We start from the raw sequence: 22,029 nt of genomic DNA, 5'->3' as shown, positions 1-22,029 counted from the left end.
GAGATGGCAGAGATGAAGACAGAAGATACAAAGGCAAAAAAGAATTTACCACTCAGGAAATGTTCCCATTCAAAGCCTGTATATAAGTATAAACTCAAGAAATAAAAAGAGTATTTGAGTCATTTCTTACAACGAAACTTTATCACATCATGAACAAGGTATCAAGGCCACAGTAGTCCAAACGCTATCCAAGTACAGCTGTACCCCTTCGTTGCTTATATTTTTAACTGAAGTCAACTGCTTGTCCTTGAATTTATTTTTAGCAACCAGCAGTCATTTCAGCTGAGGGTACAGGGCACTATGAGCACACACTTACATATTCAGCGTGAGTGACTAAAGGAAGAAGACATCCAAATCCTTCTAGATTGTATCCCATTCATAAATTAAATGCAGACCTCATCTTCTGAAGTTATGTAATACAAATTGGGATGGAAATTATGTTGAGTGTTTCCTCTGGCAGAGCTAGGTTTTGCAGCTTCCTCACCTTGCTCTAGTCTGCAGTTTCTGGATCGTGCCCTGACCTTCCATTCCACTGCATTCCCACTGACGAAGCTTCAAGAGCAACTGAGTCACCTAATCCTGTTCCAGTGCAAATATTCTGCACTTCCATTCTTCCAGCCTACTCCTAAAACCATCTGTTTGTCCTTTCAACCATGTCAGGTATTGCACTATGTCTGCCTTGGTTTGTACAATAATTGGAATACTGATTTTCACACGAGTCTTTGAATTCATTAAATTCCTTCAATGGAATTTCTCTCCATATTTTCCATAATGTAAAGACTGGAAAGTTCCCTCTACAGAGTTCTGATAATCCCAAACATGTATGGGTATTTACACAGGCTGCAGATGTCCCCTCCTCTTAAAATTCAAATTCTTGTAAGCACACACTTAAATTACACTAGAACTTTAAGACAGGTTAAAACTATGCACTGACATAGATCTTACTTCTACTCTTTTTAACTGCAAGGAAGAAAATAATTTCTCAGTACCAAAAAGTTATGACTGCACCCAAGAGCAACAGAAATGGGAAGAAATCTCCCTAATGACAAATTATATATAAAATCAACATGGAAATCCAGAGATGGGAGGCAGGGGGGACATGCACATTCTTGGCTCAGCAGAACCCCAATCTTTTTTACTGCAGAGGTTGTTACACTATAATAGAGAACATTTGGCTTGCAGCTGAATGAAAAGGTGGGTTTACAATTTGGTACTAAAGGACAATCAGTGACTGGAGAACACAATGAGCAAGACAGCGCCTGATATGAAATGCTACTTGTCAAGCTTGACATTTTATGTCTCTATTTATATCAGTCTCAAGGAGATGGAGTTTGCTGGCAGTAAATCCCAGCCATTAAAGCAGGATAGAACCTGCTGGAAAAGTTTGTGGCTCAGTTTAATTGGGCTATATTTATCATTAACATTATAGTCTTTAACATCTAACCTACTGACATTATTTTTCTCCTTCAAGCCTTTGTAACTTCTCTAGTGCCATAAAGTCTTGCAAAAGTTTTTTTGTTGTTGCAAATTAAGGGGAAAAAAAAAAAGAAACATTCAGTCATGCCCCATAGCTACCTAGGCCCAGGTAGAATTTTTAATCTGCGCATAACATTAACAGTTTCTCATTTTTATGTTTCCCTGAAATCACAGCAGAAGCAAATGTTAAGCCTAATGTCCCCACCAGCAGCGAGGCTCATTAGGTACAAGTTGCACCATTTCACTAGGAAAAATAATACATTTCTCTGTGATTTATGAAAGCCAAAACTCAGCCAAGTGCTCAGGTCTCTCCCCAGTTGTGTTACAGCTCAAAAATTTGCAAAAGGGACATTTAAAACACATTTCAAAACAATTTGCCTGAGTGTACATCTTGTTTACAAGAACAAACTACTGAAGCTGAATAATAAAACTTGGAGAAATGCATTTTATAGTGGAAACTCTGGCATGGCTTTAATTACTTCAGTGTAACTGGCATCTCTGTGGACAGACTGTTCAGGCACTTCCATTGTATTTTAAACCTACATGAAAAAGTCAAAGGACAAATCCATACAGCAAGAAATAGAAACATAAATCCCTTCCAAATGTGAGATGACTTCAGCTGAGAAAGCTTGCAAGCCATTAAGACACAGTCCTGCGGATGAAAGGAGAGGCAAGCAGTGGGATTTCCCCCCTTGTCTGTGTTGATTCCAGTCTGATCAGAGTCACAGGGAGCTTTACAACAATAAGGAATGAGACCTCAAGCCTATCACAAATTGAGCAAAAATAGTAATTTAGGAAATCGATTGCAGGCTTTGAAGGAAATGCATCTTCAGCTGCTGTATGAGGAGAGACATTCATACCACTGCCCACTCCCTGGAGACAGCAGCAAAACAGAACAGAAACAGGTGGAGTATCAGTAAGGACCAAACCATCAGCAAATTAATGGACTTGTGTTGGGAGCACGGAGCACTGAGAGGGTCACACACCATATCCACCACACTGTTAATCACAGCACCGTTCCTGGAGGTGTACGCACATTAAAGTAAAAATACAGCGTGGTGTAATTTCAGACTGTCAGCCAGAGAATTCAGCAGTACTTTGCAGATTTAATGCACTCTGTGAGCTACAGTGGAACAGTTTCATCGACCGCTGGGGTGCATTGCAGCAGCTGCTTAGCAAGAGGAACAATCCATGGAGGAAAATCTCTCACATCCGAGGGATGTGAGGCACAGATGACCCAAAGGGCTCCAGAGGGCTCTCCTGCCCCTCTCAGCCACATCCATTTACTGGATCTCACAACCACTCATGGTCTGTGACACAGGCACAGTGTGTGAGCACCAGCCTCACCACACCGGCACTGTGGGCACATCTTTTGACACACAGCAGGGGAATTCACTGAGGCCCAGGGAAACTCTCCATGAGCAGAACCCACACAAGGCAAAGGCCAAAGAGATGTCACAGGTTCTTATGGAGCAGAGGATGTCAGGGATTGTTTTATGCTACCATTTGGAATGTTTTCGCTACACCTCTATACGGACTGTCAGTAAACACTTACAGTTATTGAAATTACAGCACAATTCCCTCCTGGTTTGTGGTGTTCCTTAGAGATTTCTTCCTAAAACTAGGCCCCGCCTAGTGTTTGGAAACTGTTTTGAGTTAAATGCAAGGAAAGAGACTATACACAAAAAAACCCACACACTTTTCAGGAACATCCACACTGCACAAAATAATTGCTTCTAATTCATCTAGTTCAACCAAAAAAAAAAAAAAAAAAAAAAAGATACCAAAATAGCACTGAAGTCAGATTATGATGTTTTATGTATACACCAAACTTCTTTCATGTTGTAAATGAAAATGCCATCTTATTACTTTAAGGAAAATAATTAACAGTTAGAATCCTAAAAAAGGCTTTCTACTAAGTAAGTTTCAGAAAATAGCAAAAATCAGCCCAGTGGGGGCTCATAAAGCAATATATCTGTCACAAAAGTTTTTTAAAAATCTATATAGCTTTGTGGGGCTCCCTCGAGCGGCATTAGCTATGACTAATAAGAACAGATGCACTCAATATGAAATTGTCCTGCTGAAGCAGTAGAAATAAAAATAAAATATTTCTTCCACAAAGCACACCAGAAACTGTTCTATGATCAGATAATCAGCTGCACAACAAACACTGCACAGAGACAAGCAGTAAAAGTCCCTGACTAAATATTGTCTTGACAGCTCTAAAGAAAGCTTGAGTAAAAGCTTCTACAAGCAGTGCTTTATTAGAGAGATTTACTAAATATAGCAACATCCTCTTGAAAAGTGTATCATCATATCTTGTAATTTAAACATAGTCATCAAATTTATCTAACTTTCTAACCAACTAGATCTTGTCAACCAAGTGAGAGAGTCAGAGGCCATAATGGTTTAATAATTTCTGTTTTCTTTTCAAATAATGTTACTGCTGGCCCTAGGGGATAAACAGTTTGTTGTAGCTCTTCTGTTCTGCTGTAGAATATTGTACACAATGTATTTGGAATTACTTGGAGTTAACCGTACTGATAGTGTGGCTATAACTCCTAAAATACAGAGGTGAACACAGAAGATTTGGATGCTAAGGAGTGTCCTTTTGACACAAGACAGGGAGTCTGAGCTGCTCAGAGTGAAGCTCAGATGGATGTTAAGATCAGTGATTCTGTTTAGTACAGTCTTGTTAGTAATCTATAGAACGTGTCTGAAATCCATGTGAACTCCTCTTCAACCACCTGCAAAATGGGCAGAATAGAGCTGACCTCTCTGGGGTTGGAGATTTCGCTCAGAGCAGCAACTGCTGCTCTCTGCAACCATGTTATAAATCAAGGAAGGAAAGAACATCTCTTCTAACTTGGCATGGTGACAATTCATCCTTTTCAAGCCCTCTGACAGCAATTTACCTTTCCAGAACCCTGCACTGCTATCCCAAATTCTGGGGAGAATGCAGCCAGAAGTGAAAAGAGAGTGGAATAACAAAGGCCAGAAATGCACGATACTCATGAATTCGTTTTTATCTCTTGAACTGGGAACACGTCATTGGGATAATTTCAGTCATTTGGTTTGAACAGCCTCACAGAGCCAAAGCCAGTCATTATTTTACATTGTTCAGCTGCTGGCACCAGCCTGTTTCTGTTTGGTTTTGTACAATGGAGACAGTAAATTTTTCTCCCATTAAACCACTCTCACTATCTTTAAAATTATCTAAACCCTTATTAATTTCTCCTCTTATTTTGTGGTAAAGCTCCAAACACCTGGTGCACTCCACTCAATCTATTTAAAGGAACAAATCAAACGAGCCAAAGCAGAAATATTTCATTTCCAGTATCAAGCACTTACGTCAGAATGAAAAATCCTGAACTTTAGGGTTGCCTGGTAGCTGCTGTTGGAAACAGTGTTCTTTACATTATATCCCACATTTTACTTGTACAACAGTATTTCCCCCAAGGAGAGTAGCAGCAAACATGGGAAATAGTTCAACAAAAGATTGAAGAGCCAAATCAAGAGGAAAGAAACTGCAGGTAGCTCTGAGTTTTCCAAGGAAGTGGGAAGAAAGAAAATTCCTTAAATTGGAAACAAATTGCTGTTGTTTTCCATATTACTTTTCAATTCAAAGCATCAATTCAGAAGTGAATCTATACTTGGTGTAAAACAGTCTAAGTTCCTGAACTCATTAGAGCACAAGTAAAAATACATGTGTTACTTCATTTTCTCTAAAAGTCAATATTAGAAGACAAAGATGAAGATATTTCAGTCTCAACCAATTATAAACATGAGCATATGCTATGTTCCCAATGAAGCCATTTATATGGCTCATGGAATTGTGAGGGAATTAATCACAGCCAGCGCAAGGTGCCACTGACTTCTGAACTAAAACTTGATTAAGTGAGAATCAGTCTCTGCCGTGAACTACTGAAAGATCTGGTAGAAAGTGAGGATGAATAGATGGTGCATAATGAATTCTAAGGCTGTGAACTGATCTGTGTTGATTAAGAAAGAGAAATCAAGTGAATAAAAGCATGGACAGAAATAGCACAAGGGCTCAGTGAATCACAGCTTTCATCTCTGACCAGCATGTTCCGCTTACGATACGATGAAAAAATTGTATAGTCTTGGCCTCGTTAGCACAACCCTTGGCACAGGCCTTGTGCAAGGGGTGCTGCAGCACCAGGGAGAGACAGGACAAGGGGGAATGGCTTCCCACGAACAGAGGGCAGGGTTGGACGGGATATTGGGAAGAAATTCTTCCCTGTGAGGGTGAGGAGGCCCTGGCACCGGTTGCCCAGAGAAGCTGTGACTGCTCTATCCCTGGAAGTGTTCAAGGCCAGGCTGGATGGGGCTTGGAGCCACCTAGTCCAGTGGTCCATTGATGGGCTTTAAGTTCCCTTCCAACCCAAACCATTCTGGAATTCCACAACAACCAGACAAACAAAGAGGCCACTGGCAGAGCTGTGGGGAATCTGGGGCTGGAGGCACGTGGCTCAGCAGGGCAGGATGGACATAGCAGAGAATGAGGAAGTCAGAAATGTGATGAGTCAGGACTGGAAATGCCCTGAGATGTGCACAGGAAATGCCTACATCCTATGACCAACTCTAAGCAAGAGGTTAACGCTCTCAGACTCAGCAAAAACAATTAAATATTTCAACAACAGCAGCTGAATGGAAACTTACACCCATACGTTGACTGCTGAGCTGCAGCTTCTCTCCAGCAATCTGTCCTAAAAATCTCATCATTAAAGGCAGATTAAGACATGATTAAGACAGAAATGTCACCTTTCATTTATACAGCAGTTTTCATCCTGAAGCACTTCATTAACTATCTTTCCAAAGATCACTTTGCAATACTGATTTTGCTGTATTTCTCCTCTGTCTACCCAATCACAAAAAAGAGGCAGATTGTACCCTTTTTAGAATCCATCAGAGAAAACCTTAAACTGGAGTTTCCATAGAAACACATCATGGGGCTCTCGGTTTCTCTATCAAACCTGTTCTTAAACTTTCAGCTTTACTTAATACTAGATTTTCAAAAACACCAATTAGCTCTTTCATTTTATGTAACAGTTGGACTTGACGATCTTAGAGGTCTTTTCCAACCTAAATGATTCTATGATTCTATAAAAAGGCAAGGGAAGAACAACAGCTGCCATGGACAGGGGAACAACAGGGAAAATTGTGGGGTTTGGGTCATCCAGTAAAATCTCTGTGTGCCAGTCAACTCCCATTTGCACTTAAAATCTCCTCTCAAAGGTTGTTAAGAAATCTGAGCCTCCTAGGAACCCTGACTATGGAAAAAAATAATGTCATGCAAATGATGAACACAGGACTGGGACATTTCAGGAATATTCTGACACGAACATATGACTCACCAGAGTCTACTGCCACTGATCCCTAGCTCAGAGCCAATTTTGTTGTCAATAAACATGAATACAAATGTTTGTCTTCATTTTCTTAACATTTCCTTTAGTTCTTTTTCTGCATCCAGTATAGTTCAATCACTGCTGCCAGAAATGTATTTGCAATAAAATACATTCTTATTATAAAGGCCCCAGAGCTTTGTTACTTTTATCACCAGATTTAGGTTGTATTGTTTGTCCAGAACTGTTTTCAGTGTCTAACACAGTTATTCTGGTTTAAAATATAGAACAATTAAATACACAGACTGAAATGTGCAGCCCTTCAGTATCTTTTTCTTTGTTGTTTTTTCAGTAACATAATCTCTTATTCTGCAACTAAATCTTTCAAGCATGCCAGTGTTCTGGAATGTAGCTCTGCTCCTTAATTCCAGGGATGGAGCAGTTACAAGTGCTAAAACCCCCAGGCTATCTAAGTGTGAGACAAACTTGTAATTTCAGCGACATATGCAAGAGGATTCCTTCTGAGCCTGGGTTTCTGGAATAGCAAAGTGACATTCCACTGCTGCTTTGAGGCACCTTGATGACTTTGACTTGTTCTAGCACATGTGCTGGGTTTGTGTGTGTTACCTCAGGCTTTTTCTGTTTTGTCAGACACAAATTTTCTCTTTTGCCAAACCTACAGAAGTAAAGAAATCATTATATTGAAAAATCAAAAAGAGCCCTGGCTGCCCAGATGGATCCTGGGTAAGCCCAGAAATGACAAGTAAACTGTAAAGTAAAAGCTCTGTGCACACGACCAGCATAGGAAATAGGAGGAAGGCTTCTCCTTCAAGAAACTGACTGGAGGGCTCTGGGAAACTTGGAAATTTACAACTGCAACACCCTTTTTCTTCTCTTCCCCTCCCCCAACCTGGTTCCAGGGCTGGAGGAGCTCTTAGACTGCTATAAGTCTTGGAAACTTAGGCCTCTGCCTCTCTGAACCATAAGAAACACTTCAGAAAAAAAGAATTATTTCCAAAATATTCTCTGTAAGCAAATACCATCAGCAAGGACAGTTTAATTTGACTTTGATTTGTATTTGTGGACCCAACTATCCCTTAACAGGATGTATGGGAGAATTCAAAGGAGTTCATTGTGTAGAATTTCCTAGATTTCTAAAATACATGTAATACTCATAGATTGGCAGTAAAAGTATTTGCTGAAAATTTGACCAGATTTTCTTGATATTTGTAATAATGAAAGTATCCTGAATCAGGAAAAAAATATGTATGCATATGTATGCATAATGATTTGTTTCAAAGCTCAAATGTCCCCAGCAGCAGCACGCCATGGGGGAGGCAGACTGCTGAGACCCTTGGTTTCTCCTGTTAAATACATGTACAAGCAACCACCAAAACTCAGGATTCCCTCAGGACAAGCTTCGCTCCAAATGGTCTTTCATATGTATTCTCTAAGTGTAAACAACATAAAAATAATGAACCTCCCAGACTCAAAGCCATTTTAAACTATGAATCTTTTTATGTGGAAGAAATTACTCTGTTTAAAGAAAACTGATTTTTTTTGATTCCTATTTTGAGATTATTATCCAACATATATATAATCTATTTCCACTGAAAACAAACAGTCCCATGAGATAAAAATAGGCAACTAAATGAAATGCAGGCTTTTATAGCGTGGGAAATGTTTGTGGAACTTGCATTCTGGGTTTGATTACTTTTAGATGTTTTAGGGGAAACTGATTCAAAGCAGCGCTTTTAAGATTAAAGCCAAAATATATGGGGACAGACCTACTGCAAATGTATAAGGGCAAGTGGAAAAGTTCTCCAGAGAATTAAAACTTCAACAAAATATTTAAACACATATATAGCAGGAACCCAGCAGATGTCCCGACACACTTAAATTCACCCTTCAAAACTCGGAATGGCAAGCAGCAATGGAAAACAATTGCAAGAGTTGCTTAAAATGTATTGTAAACTGGGAAAACCACACTAAAACAAGGCACACCACCACACCTCACTACCAAACTGCCATGTCTAATCCCTGTGGGAAGCTGACAGCACACAGCACTTCATGGATTTAGAAGACTGTGAGTAAAACTGAGGTTTCACATAAAATTTAGTGTAGTAAACCAGCTCCAAACAGAATTCTGAAGCTGAACATTTCACACCCAGGATCTTTTTAAGGTAAGAATCAAAGACAGTTTCAAGAATAGCCTTTGCTGTTATTCCATAATCATTAGGGACTACAATTTACTTTACTGTAAGTGTTTTTTAAAAACACTGAGGTGACAAAAATCAGTGCACTCAACACAAGCTTCAAACACGGCTGTCAGGGGAGGCTGTGCTCAATATCCTGCTGACATCTAACGGCAGCTTGGTACACTACAGAAAAACAGCACTGATGAAGCACATCTGGTGAATAAATATCCTGAGTGTAGAGTATTGCCTCCGTTTTCAAGGCTGATACACCTCACACAAATCCTCCTTTTAATTAACTGCCCACCAGACATCTTGGAATTCAAGGAAAGGTTAAATGAACCAGGCTTCACTACAGAGCAGTACCAATGAGTTCCTGCTGCCAGGAACTCCCACATTTGAAATGACACTGACATGGAAATAATAAAGCCAAAATCCAATTAAATTCTCCTCGTCATAAGACCTAGAGATTAATAAATCAATTTGCAGGTCCACTGTTTTTTTCTAGGCTGACAGAAATCAAGTTCTTTATTTCCTTGAGCTATTGAACCAAAAACTAGAAGATATTCTGATGTTATTATTTAGCAAAGAAGGAGAGGAGAAGGGAAGGGGAAAGGGGAGGGGAAGGGAAGCTCTCCCGCTGGTTAAGGTCCTATAAATGCCCTGTGGAAGAGCACCCCAATGGCAGCAGATGGCAGCAATGCCCCACAGGACGGCGGTGTCCTTGCCCACCCCAGCCAGGGGCTTGTCCAACTTCCCTGGAAAACAGCCAAAGAATAAAATTAATGGAATGCAGGCCCATCTAAAATTAGAGAGAAGCTTCCTCTTCTTTAAGCAAAATGCCATCATAAATTTGCACATCAGTACACAGCGTGCTGCTGAGATATTGCTGAAGCAAGGTTCCCCGTTTATGGAGGATAAAGGTCTTAATTGCTTATTTTTTACTTTAGAGAAGGGAAATGAACAGGTGCTTCCTCTTCCTTGCTGGAATAAGGTAAACCCATGCTGCACATCTTTTAATGAGCAATTTGTATAAATTTTCAAAGCACCTATAGAATCATAGAACCATTATTCTATTACTGGCACCAGCTCAGATTTTTCTAGTGCCAAATTTGCTGTGGATGACGGGGGCTCCTCACAGCTTATCTACTCTTTTCACAGAGCCTGTCCCTCCCATTTCCAGCACATCCTTCCTTCCTTATCAATGCTGATACACTCTAAACCAGCCTATTTGCCAGAAGATCCTAAGGTGAACCAGCCCATGGAATCTCACGGGTTCTAATTCAATTACAGCATCATGATATTTACTACTCACGGTCAAATATCACATTGCATTGTAAATTTCTTCATAGCATTTGAGAGCTGTGTGCAGGCAACAACTTGAGTCGGCACAGAATGATTATTTACCATTTGGACAGCTCAAAGGCTCTCCCTTCCTTCCACCTATTTAAAAAATTAGCCCTGTGTCTTGAATACTGAGCATAGGCAAACTCACGAAATTGCAGAGAAAAGGACAAAAAGCTTGAGGAATTACTAATAAGAGAACAGCAGGTGTCAGCACTCATAAACGTATTGATAGCAAACATGCGAGTAAAGATAACAGACAGAAGGAATTTTAAAAGGTCACTCGGGGACCTTGAGACAGATTTAGTCTTTAGTTTCATGTACTGCTCATCCGGATCAGTCTGAAATCAACTGGCACAAGTGTGGCAGAGGAGTTCACAGCGGCAACAGGAAGAGTGTTCATGAGGTGTCTTACACTCACTGGAGAAAGTGCTGGTCGTTCTCCAGTGCTGTTCGTGTCACTTCAACAACTTCAAGAACCAGACATCAAGAACCAGGACTACGTTCAGCACGCAGCTCCATTCCTACCTCATACCTCAGTCAATTGTGCTACCAAACCAAAATCTTTGCTCCTCTGGCACATAATGGACAGCAAGATTCAGGCTGTCCATTTAGGCTCTTCAAAGGAAGAGTTTAACACAGAACAACATCAACACCGAAAATAAATCTATGTTAGAAGTCTAATACCATTTTTGTTCATAGGCTGCAATGTGTTTTATGAAGAAAAAGCAATTACACTCGTCATTACGAAGTGCAACGTGATAGATGTGCATTTGCACATGCCCACTAATTGCCAACATCCCATAGAGAAATAAAGGTTAAAGAATATCCAGGAATCATTTACAGTCCTCACAACTCATACTAATATAGAATTCAACCTTGGAACTCTTATCAAATTTAACAGTCTTTACAATCCGGTATGCAATGCCTGTGTGTGTAATACGTGCTTCTGCATAGACCTTGTCTCTGTGGACGGACCTCGTACGAAAGCAGCAGAGGTCACTACTGTGGCCTCTTCCAAAAGGGATGAAAGATCCAAACTCTCCACACGAGAGGAAGAAAAGTGTGAGGAAGAAAAGCAATGATACCTCATGGAACAGTTGTCCCATCCTCACTTTAAACTACACACGAGGCCGGGGCAGCTGGAACTTTCCTCGCTGCTCCCCTCGGGAGGGGATGCCCGGGGCTCACTCACCTCAGGCGATGGCTGCCTGCCGGGCCGGTCGCACACTCCGTGCCGTCCCCTCCTGCCTTCCCTGCCTTCCCTGCCTTCCCAGCCCTGCCTGCTGCCCGTCCGCCGCCCCCCGAGCCCGGCGCTGCGCTCTCCCTCCACGGCGCTCCCCTCACGCCCTCCGCGGCCGTGGAGCCCCCTGGCGGCGGGGCGGTGGCGCGCGGCCACACCCCGCGCGCGCGGGCGGGGCGGGGGAGGCGCGTGGCGGCGGCGCTGAGGCGGCGCTGAGGGAGGCGCGGGGGGACGGCGGTGGCTGCGGAGGAGCGCGGAGGTGGCTCTGAGGGGACGCGGAACGGGCTCTGAGGCGCCTCTGAGGGGACGCGGGGACCATGGCAGACCACGAAGCGGGGTACCCGGCCAAGTCCCGGCGGGCGCCAGGTAACTGCCGCAGGGGGAGCGGGCAGGGGGCTGTCCCCAAACGGCCCCGCAGCGGCCGCTCCTCGCGGGCTCCGTGTACGGGCGCCTTCGTGTCTCCCTCTCCGCTTTTTTGTTTCGGTTTCAATCATTGCTTTATTTAGTCTCGGAGAAAAGTTTGGCGATGCTTCACCGAAGTTAAGCCCGCGGGAGGAGCGAGGAGCGGTCGTGCCTCGCCCCCCGGGCAGCCTCCGCTTCCCTGAGCCCCGGCTGCCGAGCGGTCACCGGCGGCCCCGGAGCGACCCCAGCCCCGGGGTCGTTCCGAGCCCGCTGCCCCGGCTATCGGGGAGCGCTGAGCCCCCAGCCCCAGTTAACAGGGGATGCCGAGCCCGCTGCCCCGGAAAACGGGGATCTGAGTCCCCAGCCCCGGCTGACGGGGGATGCTGAACCCGCTGCCCCGGTTAACGGGAGATGCTGAGTCCCCAGTCCCGGTTAATGGGGGATGCTGAACCCGCTGCCCCGGTTAACGGGGGATGATGAGCCTCAGCCCTGGCTAACGGGGGCTGACCCTGCTGCCCCTTCGGGTAACGGGGCCGCAGGTGGTGATTCCCGGCAGGTCCTCACACGGGCCTCGGGAACGTGTCAGAGCATCATCACGAGCCGCCCCGGTGGCATAACTCGGGTCGGTTTCTTTGTCGTGTGGTTTCCTTCCCTGTGCGGCAACTCAGATCACTAACGGGAAAACTATGCAAATAATGATAAGCAGAGTTAACAGAAGTAACCCCTGGGGCGCTGCACCAGTAAACGAGAACAAGGAGGACTTAGGGATTGGTTTTTGACGCTACTGTGGCTTTTCACCGCAGCCAAATTCTGTGTAGGTGTGACTGCAGGAAGTGGTAGAAGTCCTCAGGTGGGGCAATGAGTTGTGCTGAATTTTTACTTCTTGGCATCGTTACAGATGTGGGTTTTGGCCTTCCAGTTAGGAGGTGTGAGTGTGTGACGTGGGTCAGGACATTTTAGAGCTGATGCACTGAGATAGCACAACTGACAGTTTCACTCACTGGAAGCTGGAATGTTTTCCTTTTACTTCCATTGTTCAGAAACAACGCAAAAGTCATTATTTATTTTATGCCTTTCTCGTTTGCAACCGGAGAAGGAAATGTATTTATATGTTGCTTTGTGTACGAAGCCTTTGGCTGGGTAATTTGAGTTGTTGTGTAAATAACTGTGGATCTCTTTGGGCCTCATGCCCAATGGCACATGCTGGTTCTGGTATCCTTGGAGAGGATCTGTATTTCATGCTGTAACTCTGTTAGTTATTAATACCTTGCCATGGTCACGTTGGTTCCAATCTTGTCTCTGCGAGCCTTTCCTGAACATGCTGCTGAGGTGGTTTCTCCTGCAGCTCATATGTGATCACAATAAAGGATGGAGTAAATGGCATTAGACGTAGGTTTGGTTATTAGATGTCGTAATTTTGGCTATTTCCCATGTGAAATGCTCTGAGAAGCACCTCTGAAGACATCTAGTTCACATTGAAATTGGCGTTTTGTTTTCAGTCAGGGCACACTTCTGGTGTTTGACAGCAATATGCTTGTTTGGATTGTGGAGTCTTTTCAGAAGAAAATAAATCACAAATGAAGCGTGTGCCACACCTCAAGGGTAATGAAAACTTTACACTTTCACCTTAGCCTCCAGCACTAAGTGTATATTATAAATTATTAATACAGTTTGATGATCCAAGTGATAATTCCTTGCTAAACTAATGGTAACTGTTCCAGTCAGCCTTAAAGGCATTGAAGCCTGATTCAATTACGTTTTTTATTTTTTTAATAGTCTTTCTCCTTGTGGTATACTTCTTAAAGAGGTTGCTCAAGAACTTTTGCTTTTTCTTCATTGCCTGCCTTGATTTGCTCACCACAGCAGGCTATAAATCCAAGTTTTGGGCTAGCCTGCCTTTTCACTCAGGAGAAAATTCCAGTGGGATGTTTAGGGATACTGTCACCATCACTTAGTGTGGGATAAAGTCTTTATTTTCAGCCTCTGGGGTGGGCAGGGATAGGAATCACCTGCAGGAGCTTTAGTGTTACCTCTGTACCACCTCTGTCAGTCCCACTCGAGTGCTTTGAACTGGCTGCTCTCAGGATCCAGTGTCAATGACCCTCACTGAGAAATCGAGCAAGAATTGCCTATTGATGAAGTTGTCCAATGATACCATGTGCCATGATGAGATGGTTCAGAACTAGCTCATTCCACAAATGCCAGGCATGTTTCTTGTATTTCATACAGTTTTCCATGAGACAGCATCTCTCTCCCTTCTTGTATTGTGAAATACACCCCATCGTGGGACACTGGTGCTAAATAAATCCTCTCTGCAGTCTTGAAATTTTACATCATTTGAGGTGTGACTTCTACACGAAATTCAGTTTGTCCAGGGTAGGAATGTGATGTTTGTGAGTGCTGAGTGCCACCCTGGGACATCCCTGCTTGGCAGCAGGCTCCTGGCAACCCATTAAGAGTCTTAGCTGGGAGGATAAGAAACTTCCTGTAGCTCTGTGAATGCCTCCCAATCCACATTTTGTCATGGCTTTAACTGGGTAGCATTTGAAACCACCAGCTCGTTATTTGATCCCAGAGACACCTTCAGCTGCTGTCTTCTGACACAGAAATAAGGCATGAGGAGTTTCTGGCCAAGAAATTCTTTATGGAGGCTTTATTTCACATCCAGCTAATCTTATACCTCATCTTATCCAACTTCCCAGGTCCAACAGGTCTGAGAATTGTGGTTTTCTTAGATCTGCACCTGACGGTTGGAACAGAACCCAAATTCTAATCATGCTGTCCCAGAGCTGGCAGGCTGCGGGGTATTAGCGTTTTACCCCCTAAGGGAGGTTCCTCTGCCTTCTGAGAAAACAAAGGAACAGGATTTCCACTGCAGCCTGTGAGTCCCTCTACTAGAAAAACCTGGGGAAGAGAAAAGTGTTTGAGAATTGAAACTTAAATGTTGGTACACTTCTGCAAAAATGCTACTGGGACAGCATTCTGCCCTCAGCTATCTTGCACAGCTTTGAGAGACTGGTGAAAATCAAAGCAGAATTTGGCTTTTGATTTCTGAACTAAACCTAATGCATTTGGCCGGAGGAGTAGTGCTAACAGAGACTTATTTCAAGGAATAGTCAACATAAATATGCAATTTAGGCACTTTAACAGGCACTCTTGGGGTTAAAATAGTGACAATTTCTGCTCTTTTGTAGATGATGCTGATACTGGCCTTGGTGTGTGTGGATGGATCCTGGTGATCACCTCACTTGTTTTCACTGTTCTTACATTTCCTATCTCGATATGGATGTGCATAAAGGTAAAATTGTTCACTGCTAAGTTGGATTAAAACTTTAAGCAATGCAGAGTGGCTATTATTGTTCTCAATTGGATTTACTTGTTCTAAACACAAATTAATCCAACTCTGTTCTTTCTTGAGCTATAGCAGACAGTAGATAGCAGACCCCAGCACTTCAGTGCATTCATCTTCAAACCAAAAATTAAAGTACTATTACAATATTTGGTCAAAATAATTCCTGCATTAACATCTTTACTACATCTGCCCAGTTGTCATTAGTAAATAAACTCATTTGAAGGATCAGAATAATTGCAAGAACCCATAACTACTCTTAGAGAACTGGTATTTTATTTTTTTAAGGAGATCTCTTTGTGTATATCACGTCTAAATATGAAGTATGTAAGTATGCATCTGTAATTATGTACATAGATGTGATTGCATGTGACACATTTGAAGACACAAACTGTCATCTGTGGTCACTCTGAGGTTGATCTTTGCAGTTTCCAGACAGGAGTTTTTCCTCCTGGCTTGGCTGATGTGTAGCATCAGAATTGGAGCTGGAAAAATCCCTGCTGGGTCATAAATACTGCACTTTGTTGTGGTGTTGCCAGGATATTCCTGATGGCTGCTGCTGGTGCTTGGACCTGCCCAGGTGCCGTCCTGTTGAGAGTCTGAGGAATATTTCTTGTGGACTATTGTCCTGATTTTTCCTTTTGCTCTTTGCTTTTTGACATTAAAGTTTAGCCTAAATTCTCAAAAGCAGCCAGTAGAGAAATGTGTGTTAAATTTGAGAGTCAAGACTGTCTTAGACTGGTGTGTACCTAATTTGGAATCCATCATGTGACTTCTGGAAACCCCTGCATGACATCCAACAATCTGTTACAGATTATCAAGGAATATGAGCGGGCCATCATCTTCAGACTTGGACGCATCCTAAAAGGGGGAGCAAAGGGACCAGGTATGTCCTGCACAGCAATTTGTTCTAATTAGTCATCAGCAAAACAGTAATTGTGTAGAGACATTGCATTAAAGTGGCAAGTGGATTTCTCAAGAATTCTGTAACTTCCAGTAAGAGGATATGTTACAACAGGAATTGGACTTCATGAGCCTCGTGGGTCTCTTCCAGCTCAGAATGTTCTGATTCATACTGTGGACTGAGAGGGCAGCAAACTTAATTTTACCCTCTCAAAGCTCTCCTTTGTTAATGTATGATCTGCAGGCAGAATCAAAAGCACTAAATGCAAAGGGAGGAATAATGGCATTGAATGGGTTATTTGAAAAAAGAAGTTTGAGGTATCAGTTCAACCAAATGAGTCTGGAAGCCCTGATGTCCTTCAAAAGTAACAGAAGCCAGTAGAGTATTTGATAGTTTTGAGAAGTTGTCTGTGTATATTAGAAACTCTGAGATCTGGAAGAATGTTATTTTCAGCTGTTTCTCCTGCTGCTCAGAGTGACAGAAAGGGGCAATAGCTTCTTGCTTCGTTTTCACCCAGGCTTTGCAATATTCCACATTGCTGTAAAGTTGAAGAATCTCAGTGAGCCACCAGAACAGAAGGAAGGGGGTTGATGCTTGCCAGAATTAGGCCCCACAAGTAACTATGTGGGGGACATTTTTAAAAGTAGCTGTTAACAGTTCTGGGGTTGGTTTTTTTCAAATGTTAAAAATCTCTAAGTAAGTGATACCCTGATAAATTGAAGTTTCTCAGCATGTGTTTTTGAAAATCTTACCTTGGTTTGGAAGCCAGTAACAAGTGTTGTGCTGCTGAGCTCCTCACAAAGAGCTGCACAGCCACAACAGTTGGATGTCAGTTTATTGCAGTAACAAGTTTCATCTGCTTTAATGACCCATTTTTACATCTTCTTGAATGGATTTCTTGGCACAGGTTTGTTTTTCGTCCTGCCTTGCACAGACAGCTTCATCAAAGTTGATATGAGAACCATCTCTTTTGATATCCCTCCTCAGGAGGTGAGTTTGCATTTGCCTTTGCATCTACTAAAGTACTTGCAGAATTTAGTGCACTTTGGTTTTCCTTCTCCCCTCTCAGAATTGGGTAACACGCTGTTTAAATACAGATTAGAGGTGCAATGTATTGTGAAGAATACGTGTATCCTTTAGAAATGTCATCCAGTAAGAGAAGAGCACTGAAAGAAAACAGATGATGCTCTGAGGACCAAATGAGATAATTGAATATTGCCTGAGAGCTGGAATGGGAGGGGTTTGGAACAAAAGCTGCTGGGCTTCATACAACATTCCCTAATTGCTTCTGTGAAATCTGGAAGATTTCCAGGCGCAGCAGTGATCTGTCCTGTGCCAATTTATCTACATGTATAAACTGGCTCAAGTAATGGGATGAAATTGGTATATACATCAAATGCTATTTATAGCAGCTGGGGGAATGAGTGGTCAGCTCCCTTTGCTGGGTTTTTGTGCATGTGGCTTCTGTGCCCTGCCCTGCACAGGAACATGAAGAAGGTGGTACCACTCATGGCAGGTCCTAAAGAACAAAAAAATTGCTTTGATTTCTAGTCTGATTTTCCTTGGACATCATAACTTTGTAGCAGAATATCTCCAGAGCATTAGGCCAGCTGAACTCAGTGCTGCCAACTCCATAGATAACAAAAGAAAAAAACCCAACTGTCCCTCTAAAAATAAGTTAGTGAACAATTGTGTCCTGATGGTTATAACTGTATCCCTCATGTATCTGTGTATTTTCCAAGGCAGAGATGCTTCATGCAGCCTGTGTCATGCCTCTGTTTCCTGTCAGATCCGTTCATGGGTTTGTTGCTCATCGTTAGTTGTAGATTGAGACAAATGGCAGCTGTCTTGGTACACTCTAAAGGGTAATTGGGAGAAACCTAATCACTGGCAGGCAGAATGTGCTTGCAGCTGCTGATGTGCCATTAGTGAGGCCATCAGTAATCCGGTTTTTCTTTTGACTTGATTAAATTACGCTTATGGATTTAGGTTTGTTTGTGTTCTGTACATAGAGGCAGAAATCCAGTTTTATTTGTACAATATGATTTCTGTGCATGTTACTCATTCTTGAGCTTTTGTGTTACGAAAAGCCTGCTAAAAGAGGTAGTTTGGGAAGGGTCAGGGCAGGTAAGCCTTGGAGGTTGAGTAACTCACAAGTCCCTCTCTCCTGTCAAGTAACACAACAGTAATTGTGTACCATGGAACGAGGGCAGCTCTGGGCATGGCCCTGGTTCTCTGAGCTCCCCTGTGCAGTGCCACCCTTCTGTCCCAGGAGGCTGCAGTTCTGCAGCACAGTCCCCATGGCCCTGCTGTCAGGCTGCCTCATGCAGCCCTGGTATAACCTCAGTGAAAGGCAGCACGGAGACCTGCCTGGGTGTGATTCCTTGCCAGAATCACTGGTTAAACCTTCCCAGGTGAAGACAAATTTCAGAGTAAAAAATTTCTGCTTTTTTTCCTTTTCCTGTCACTGGTAAGACTTGCAGATCCCTCTGTGAATTCGAGGAAGTGGGTTAAAAATAACATTAGGGCAAAGCTAATGGAATGTATTTTTCACTGAGAAGTTTCTAATTCCATATTTAGTCTCAGCTTTGTAGAGCTGTACTGGGAGGTTAGTGAACACTGGGACACATTCACATGCAGCATATGTGTATGAGGACTTTTGTTTTCAAGACAGTGGAAAACCAGGACTTGGTGTAGTAAAACAAATACGTGATTGTCGTAATAATTAACCTTGTATTTATGGAATATTCTGTACTTTCCCCACTGCTTTTCAGATCCTGACCAAGGACTCGGTGACAGTTAACGTGGATGGAGTGGTTTATTACAGGGTGCAGAATGCCACCCTGGCCGTGGCAAACATCACCAACGCCGACTCAGCCACCCGGCTCCTGGCACAGACCACCCTGAGGAATGTCCTGGGCACCAAAAACCTCTCTGAGATCCTGTCTGATCGTGAGGAAATTGCACACAGCATGCAGGTATGAGCAGTTTGGAGCAATCCATCAAACAGCAGGTTAAGCAGCAATCCCATGGATAACTGAAAGGTGTGGATTTATTTCACCTCTAAGTGATAAGTTGTGATTTGGAGCTGTAGGCAAAGCTAAGATCTCTTGGGAGGCCACTCTGTAAAATAAGAGTGAGGAACTAAAGGAGTAATGGCCAGTGGAGCTAGTAAGTGGCAACAAGGGATACAGGAGAGGAGGGCTTCCCTGGATCCTTGTGTCAGTACTTTGCTGTTGAAGGAATTCTGTGCCACAGAATTCTTTCAATATATTAATCAAGCTCTAGGGGTTTTTGTTAGTTTGAAACAGTTGTGCTCTTACAGCTATCAAATCATGCTAGAAATACGAAAGCCTTGAAAATCTGAGAATTTGAGGATAATTCATTTGGTTTATTGGTCATTGTTCAAATTTGGGCATTAGTTTGAGCCAGGTGCATGGCCTCACCTACCTGTCCTGCCTTCTGCAGGTCACACTTGATGATGCAACAGACGATTGGGGCATTAAGGTGGAACGTGTGGAGATCAAGGATGTGAAGTTACCTGTCCAGCTGCAGAGAGCCATGGCTGCAGAAGCAGAGGCTGCCCGGGAGGCGAGAGCCAAGGTAATGACAGCAGCCCGGGGGCTGGATTCGGGTTTTCCCCAGTAAGAAATACACCATTCCCTCTCAAGCCCTTGTAGATACAAAAAAGTACAGCTTGAAGTGTTTTCAGCTGTGGGGAGTGCCTCTGGTTTTGAGAGGCAGTGCTGGAAGAAGCACAAAAGCTTTTGAAGGTAGAATAAATCCTTGCATTGCATTCTCAAGACCTGATGCCAGATTTTGTGATCCTGCATTCTGGATGGGAGGAAAGCAGGCATTGGGGCCTGGAGAGCAACCAGGAGTGGCTTGTGCTTGGTGAAACCATGTGCCTAGGGCAGGTCACTTACCAGAGCGCTGGGCAGTGGTTTTGGTACCTGCCTTAGCACTGAAATCACCCTGTGGATTCCCTGTCCTTGCTGTGCAGGATGAATTCAGTTCCGCTGGTTTTGCCTCCCCAGGTGATCGCGGCCGAGGGGGAGATGAACGCGTCCAGGGCCCTGAAGGAGGCGTCCATGGTGATCACGGAGTCTCCCGCTGCTCTCCAGCTCCGGTACCTGCAGACCTTGACCACCATCGCTGCCGAGAAGAATTCCACCATCGTCTTCCCCCTGCCCATAAACATCCTGCAGGGCCTCCTAGGTGGGAAAGAGTAGGGAGGGTGGGAGGGGCGAGCTCGGGGTCAGCCCACGTTTGCAGCACTGAATTCCCTGTGTAGTGTAGCTTGTGGTGGTGTTAGCAAAGTGGGTTTGCTGAGGAACCTTTTTGTTTTACTGTGTTATAGAACTTGTATGTAATGTTTGTGAATGTGGACAATTGCAATATTTGAAGTTGAAAACCTCTCAGAAGGAGTACAAGCAGGTTGTGATCTTAAATAAGATTTATCCATACTGCCCTGGATGGGACACCACTAATCCAAAACCTCCTTTTCAAACAGAATAGAAAACCAGGTTGTGGTAGAGATGATCCAACATTTGGAACTATTCCTTCTACAAAATGGGTCTGTAGCCCTGCAAGGGAAGTGGAATAGTGTCCTGGGGACTCCTGAAAATCAGGCTCATGCTCTCTAAACCAGTCCCCATTCATGAGAAGGAGTTATTAGTGGAACTTCCTGTCTGTTCTGCCACCTAGGAATGGCACAACCATGCCGTAGTTATGGATACAACGTGCTTGTGGTCACTGATGGGCTGCTGTTGTTACAGGGCTGTGTCTGCATAGTTATGCTGCTTCAAAGCACTGAAAAGGCTCCACCTGTATCTGTTTCTCTTAAAAATAATTTTTAAAAGCCAAAGTGCTGCATTTTATTCAGGTCTAAAACCTTATTTCTCTAAGAAGTAAGATGTCTGTAACGAGCAGGGAGGGGTGGTGTTAACAGAAGATGCTGCACTGGTGCTTCACCTGTTGGTGCTGCTCTGTGCAGACCTGGAGTGGTTGTTGAGTCAGTAAGGCCTTACACTTCATCCCCAAAGCAGGTGAGCCTCAGCTCACATAACCCAAGCTGTTAAACCTCCTGGTTTGTACCTCTGTAGTAGATGTAATTACAGATTAAAATGAGAAGAATTGGAGTTTGCCTGGGGGGAGGCTCTCCAGGCTGCCACCAACACTGAGTCTAGCATCTTAAAATTCTGGGAGGTGGCAATGAAACAGAACAGCCAAGATCAATGATGTAAGTGCCCTTCTCCCACTGGCCAGCATAAACTCCGTAAGTTGTTTTTTATGCCCTTTCTGCTCCGATCAGCTCTGTATTTACCGGTGGTTTAGGCCTGGTTACCTGTGCCTCGACACGCTGTGCCTTTGTCACTGGCAGGAGATGCCCAGGTGCTGTTGCTTTTCTGCCTGTCTGCTGGGCAGGTTTTCCTCTGCATCACCAAAGCAATATACTCCGTGTTTGTCAGGGTGGCAGCTCATGTAAGCTGAGCTTAACTTCTGGCTGGGAGGGGGGGAATCAGTTAACAAAGCTGGAATAATTAGCTTTGCTGTACTCAGGACCTTGGATTGGGAAACAGAGCAACTGCACAGCTCCAGGTTAATCCTTAGGGAAGATGAGTCTCTGTAACTCCTGCTGTTGCTGCTGCAGGTGCCACCCCAGTGAATTCTTGTTGACACCACAAGATGCTTTTTGCTCTCATCCTGAATAAAAAACATGCTGTTTACTAATGAGTGACTTTCTGAAA

The 22,029-nt window shown here is 43.5% G+C and overlaps 1 protein-coding gene across 1 annotated transcript; it reads left to right on the top strand.

Annotated features, from left to right (window-relative positions):
* The first annotated feature begins 11,837 nt into the window (after nucleotides 1-11,837).
* On the top strand, nucleotides 11,838-22,012 carry STOM (stomatin). Its single transcript, XM_042052777.1, has 7 exons — nucleotides 11,838-11,990; nucleotides 15,221-15,324; nucleotides 16,189-16,261; nucleotides 17,187-17,269; nucleotides 19,054-19,257; nucleotides 19,748-19,882; nucleotides 20,317-22,012. Exons 1-7 carry the CDS (start codon nucleotides 11,942-11,944, stop codon nucleotides 20,509-20,511), a joined length of 843 nt encoding a protein of 280 aa, XP_041908711.1. The 5' UTR covers nucleotides 11,838-11,941; the 3' UTR covers nucleotides 20,512-22,012.
* Nucleotides 22,013-22,029: the final 17 nt, after the last annotated feature.

The sequence above is a fragment of the Corvus kubaryi genome, unplaced genomic scaffold, assembly GCF_017639235.1.
Source record: "Corvus kubaryi isolate FWS band 111438036 unplaced genomic scaffold, C.kubaryi_AGA036_p1.0 78, whole genome shotgun sequence".
Taxonomy (NCBI): Eukaryota; Metazoa; Chordata; class Aves; order Passeriformes; family Corvidae; genus Corvus; species Corvus kubaryi.
The sequence above is the reverse complement of the archived record's forward strand: the minus strand, read 5'-3'. Positions and strand labels throughout refer to the sequence as shown.

Excerpts from the sequence above, each read along its gene's own strand:
- STOM (XM_042052777.1), top strand. The coding sequence starts at position 11,942 with ATGGCAGACCACGAAGCGGGGTACCCGGCCAAGTCCCGGCGGGCGCCA. Across the intron at positions 19,258-19,747 it reads AAATTGCACACAGCATGCAG|GTCACACTTGATGATGCAAC; the intron begins GTATGAGCAGTT and ends TGCCTTCTGCAG. Across the intron at positions 19,883-20,316 it reads CCCGGGAGGCGAGAGCCAAG|GTGATCGCGGCCGAGGGGGA; the intron begins GTAATGACAGCA and ends TTGCCTCCCCAG.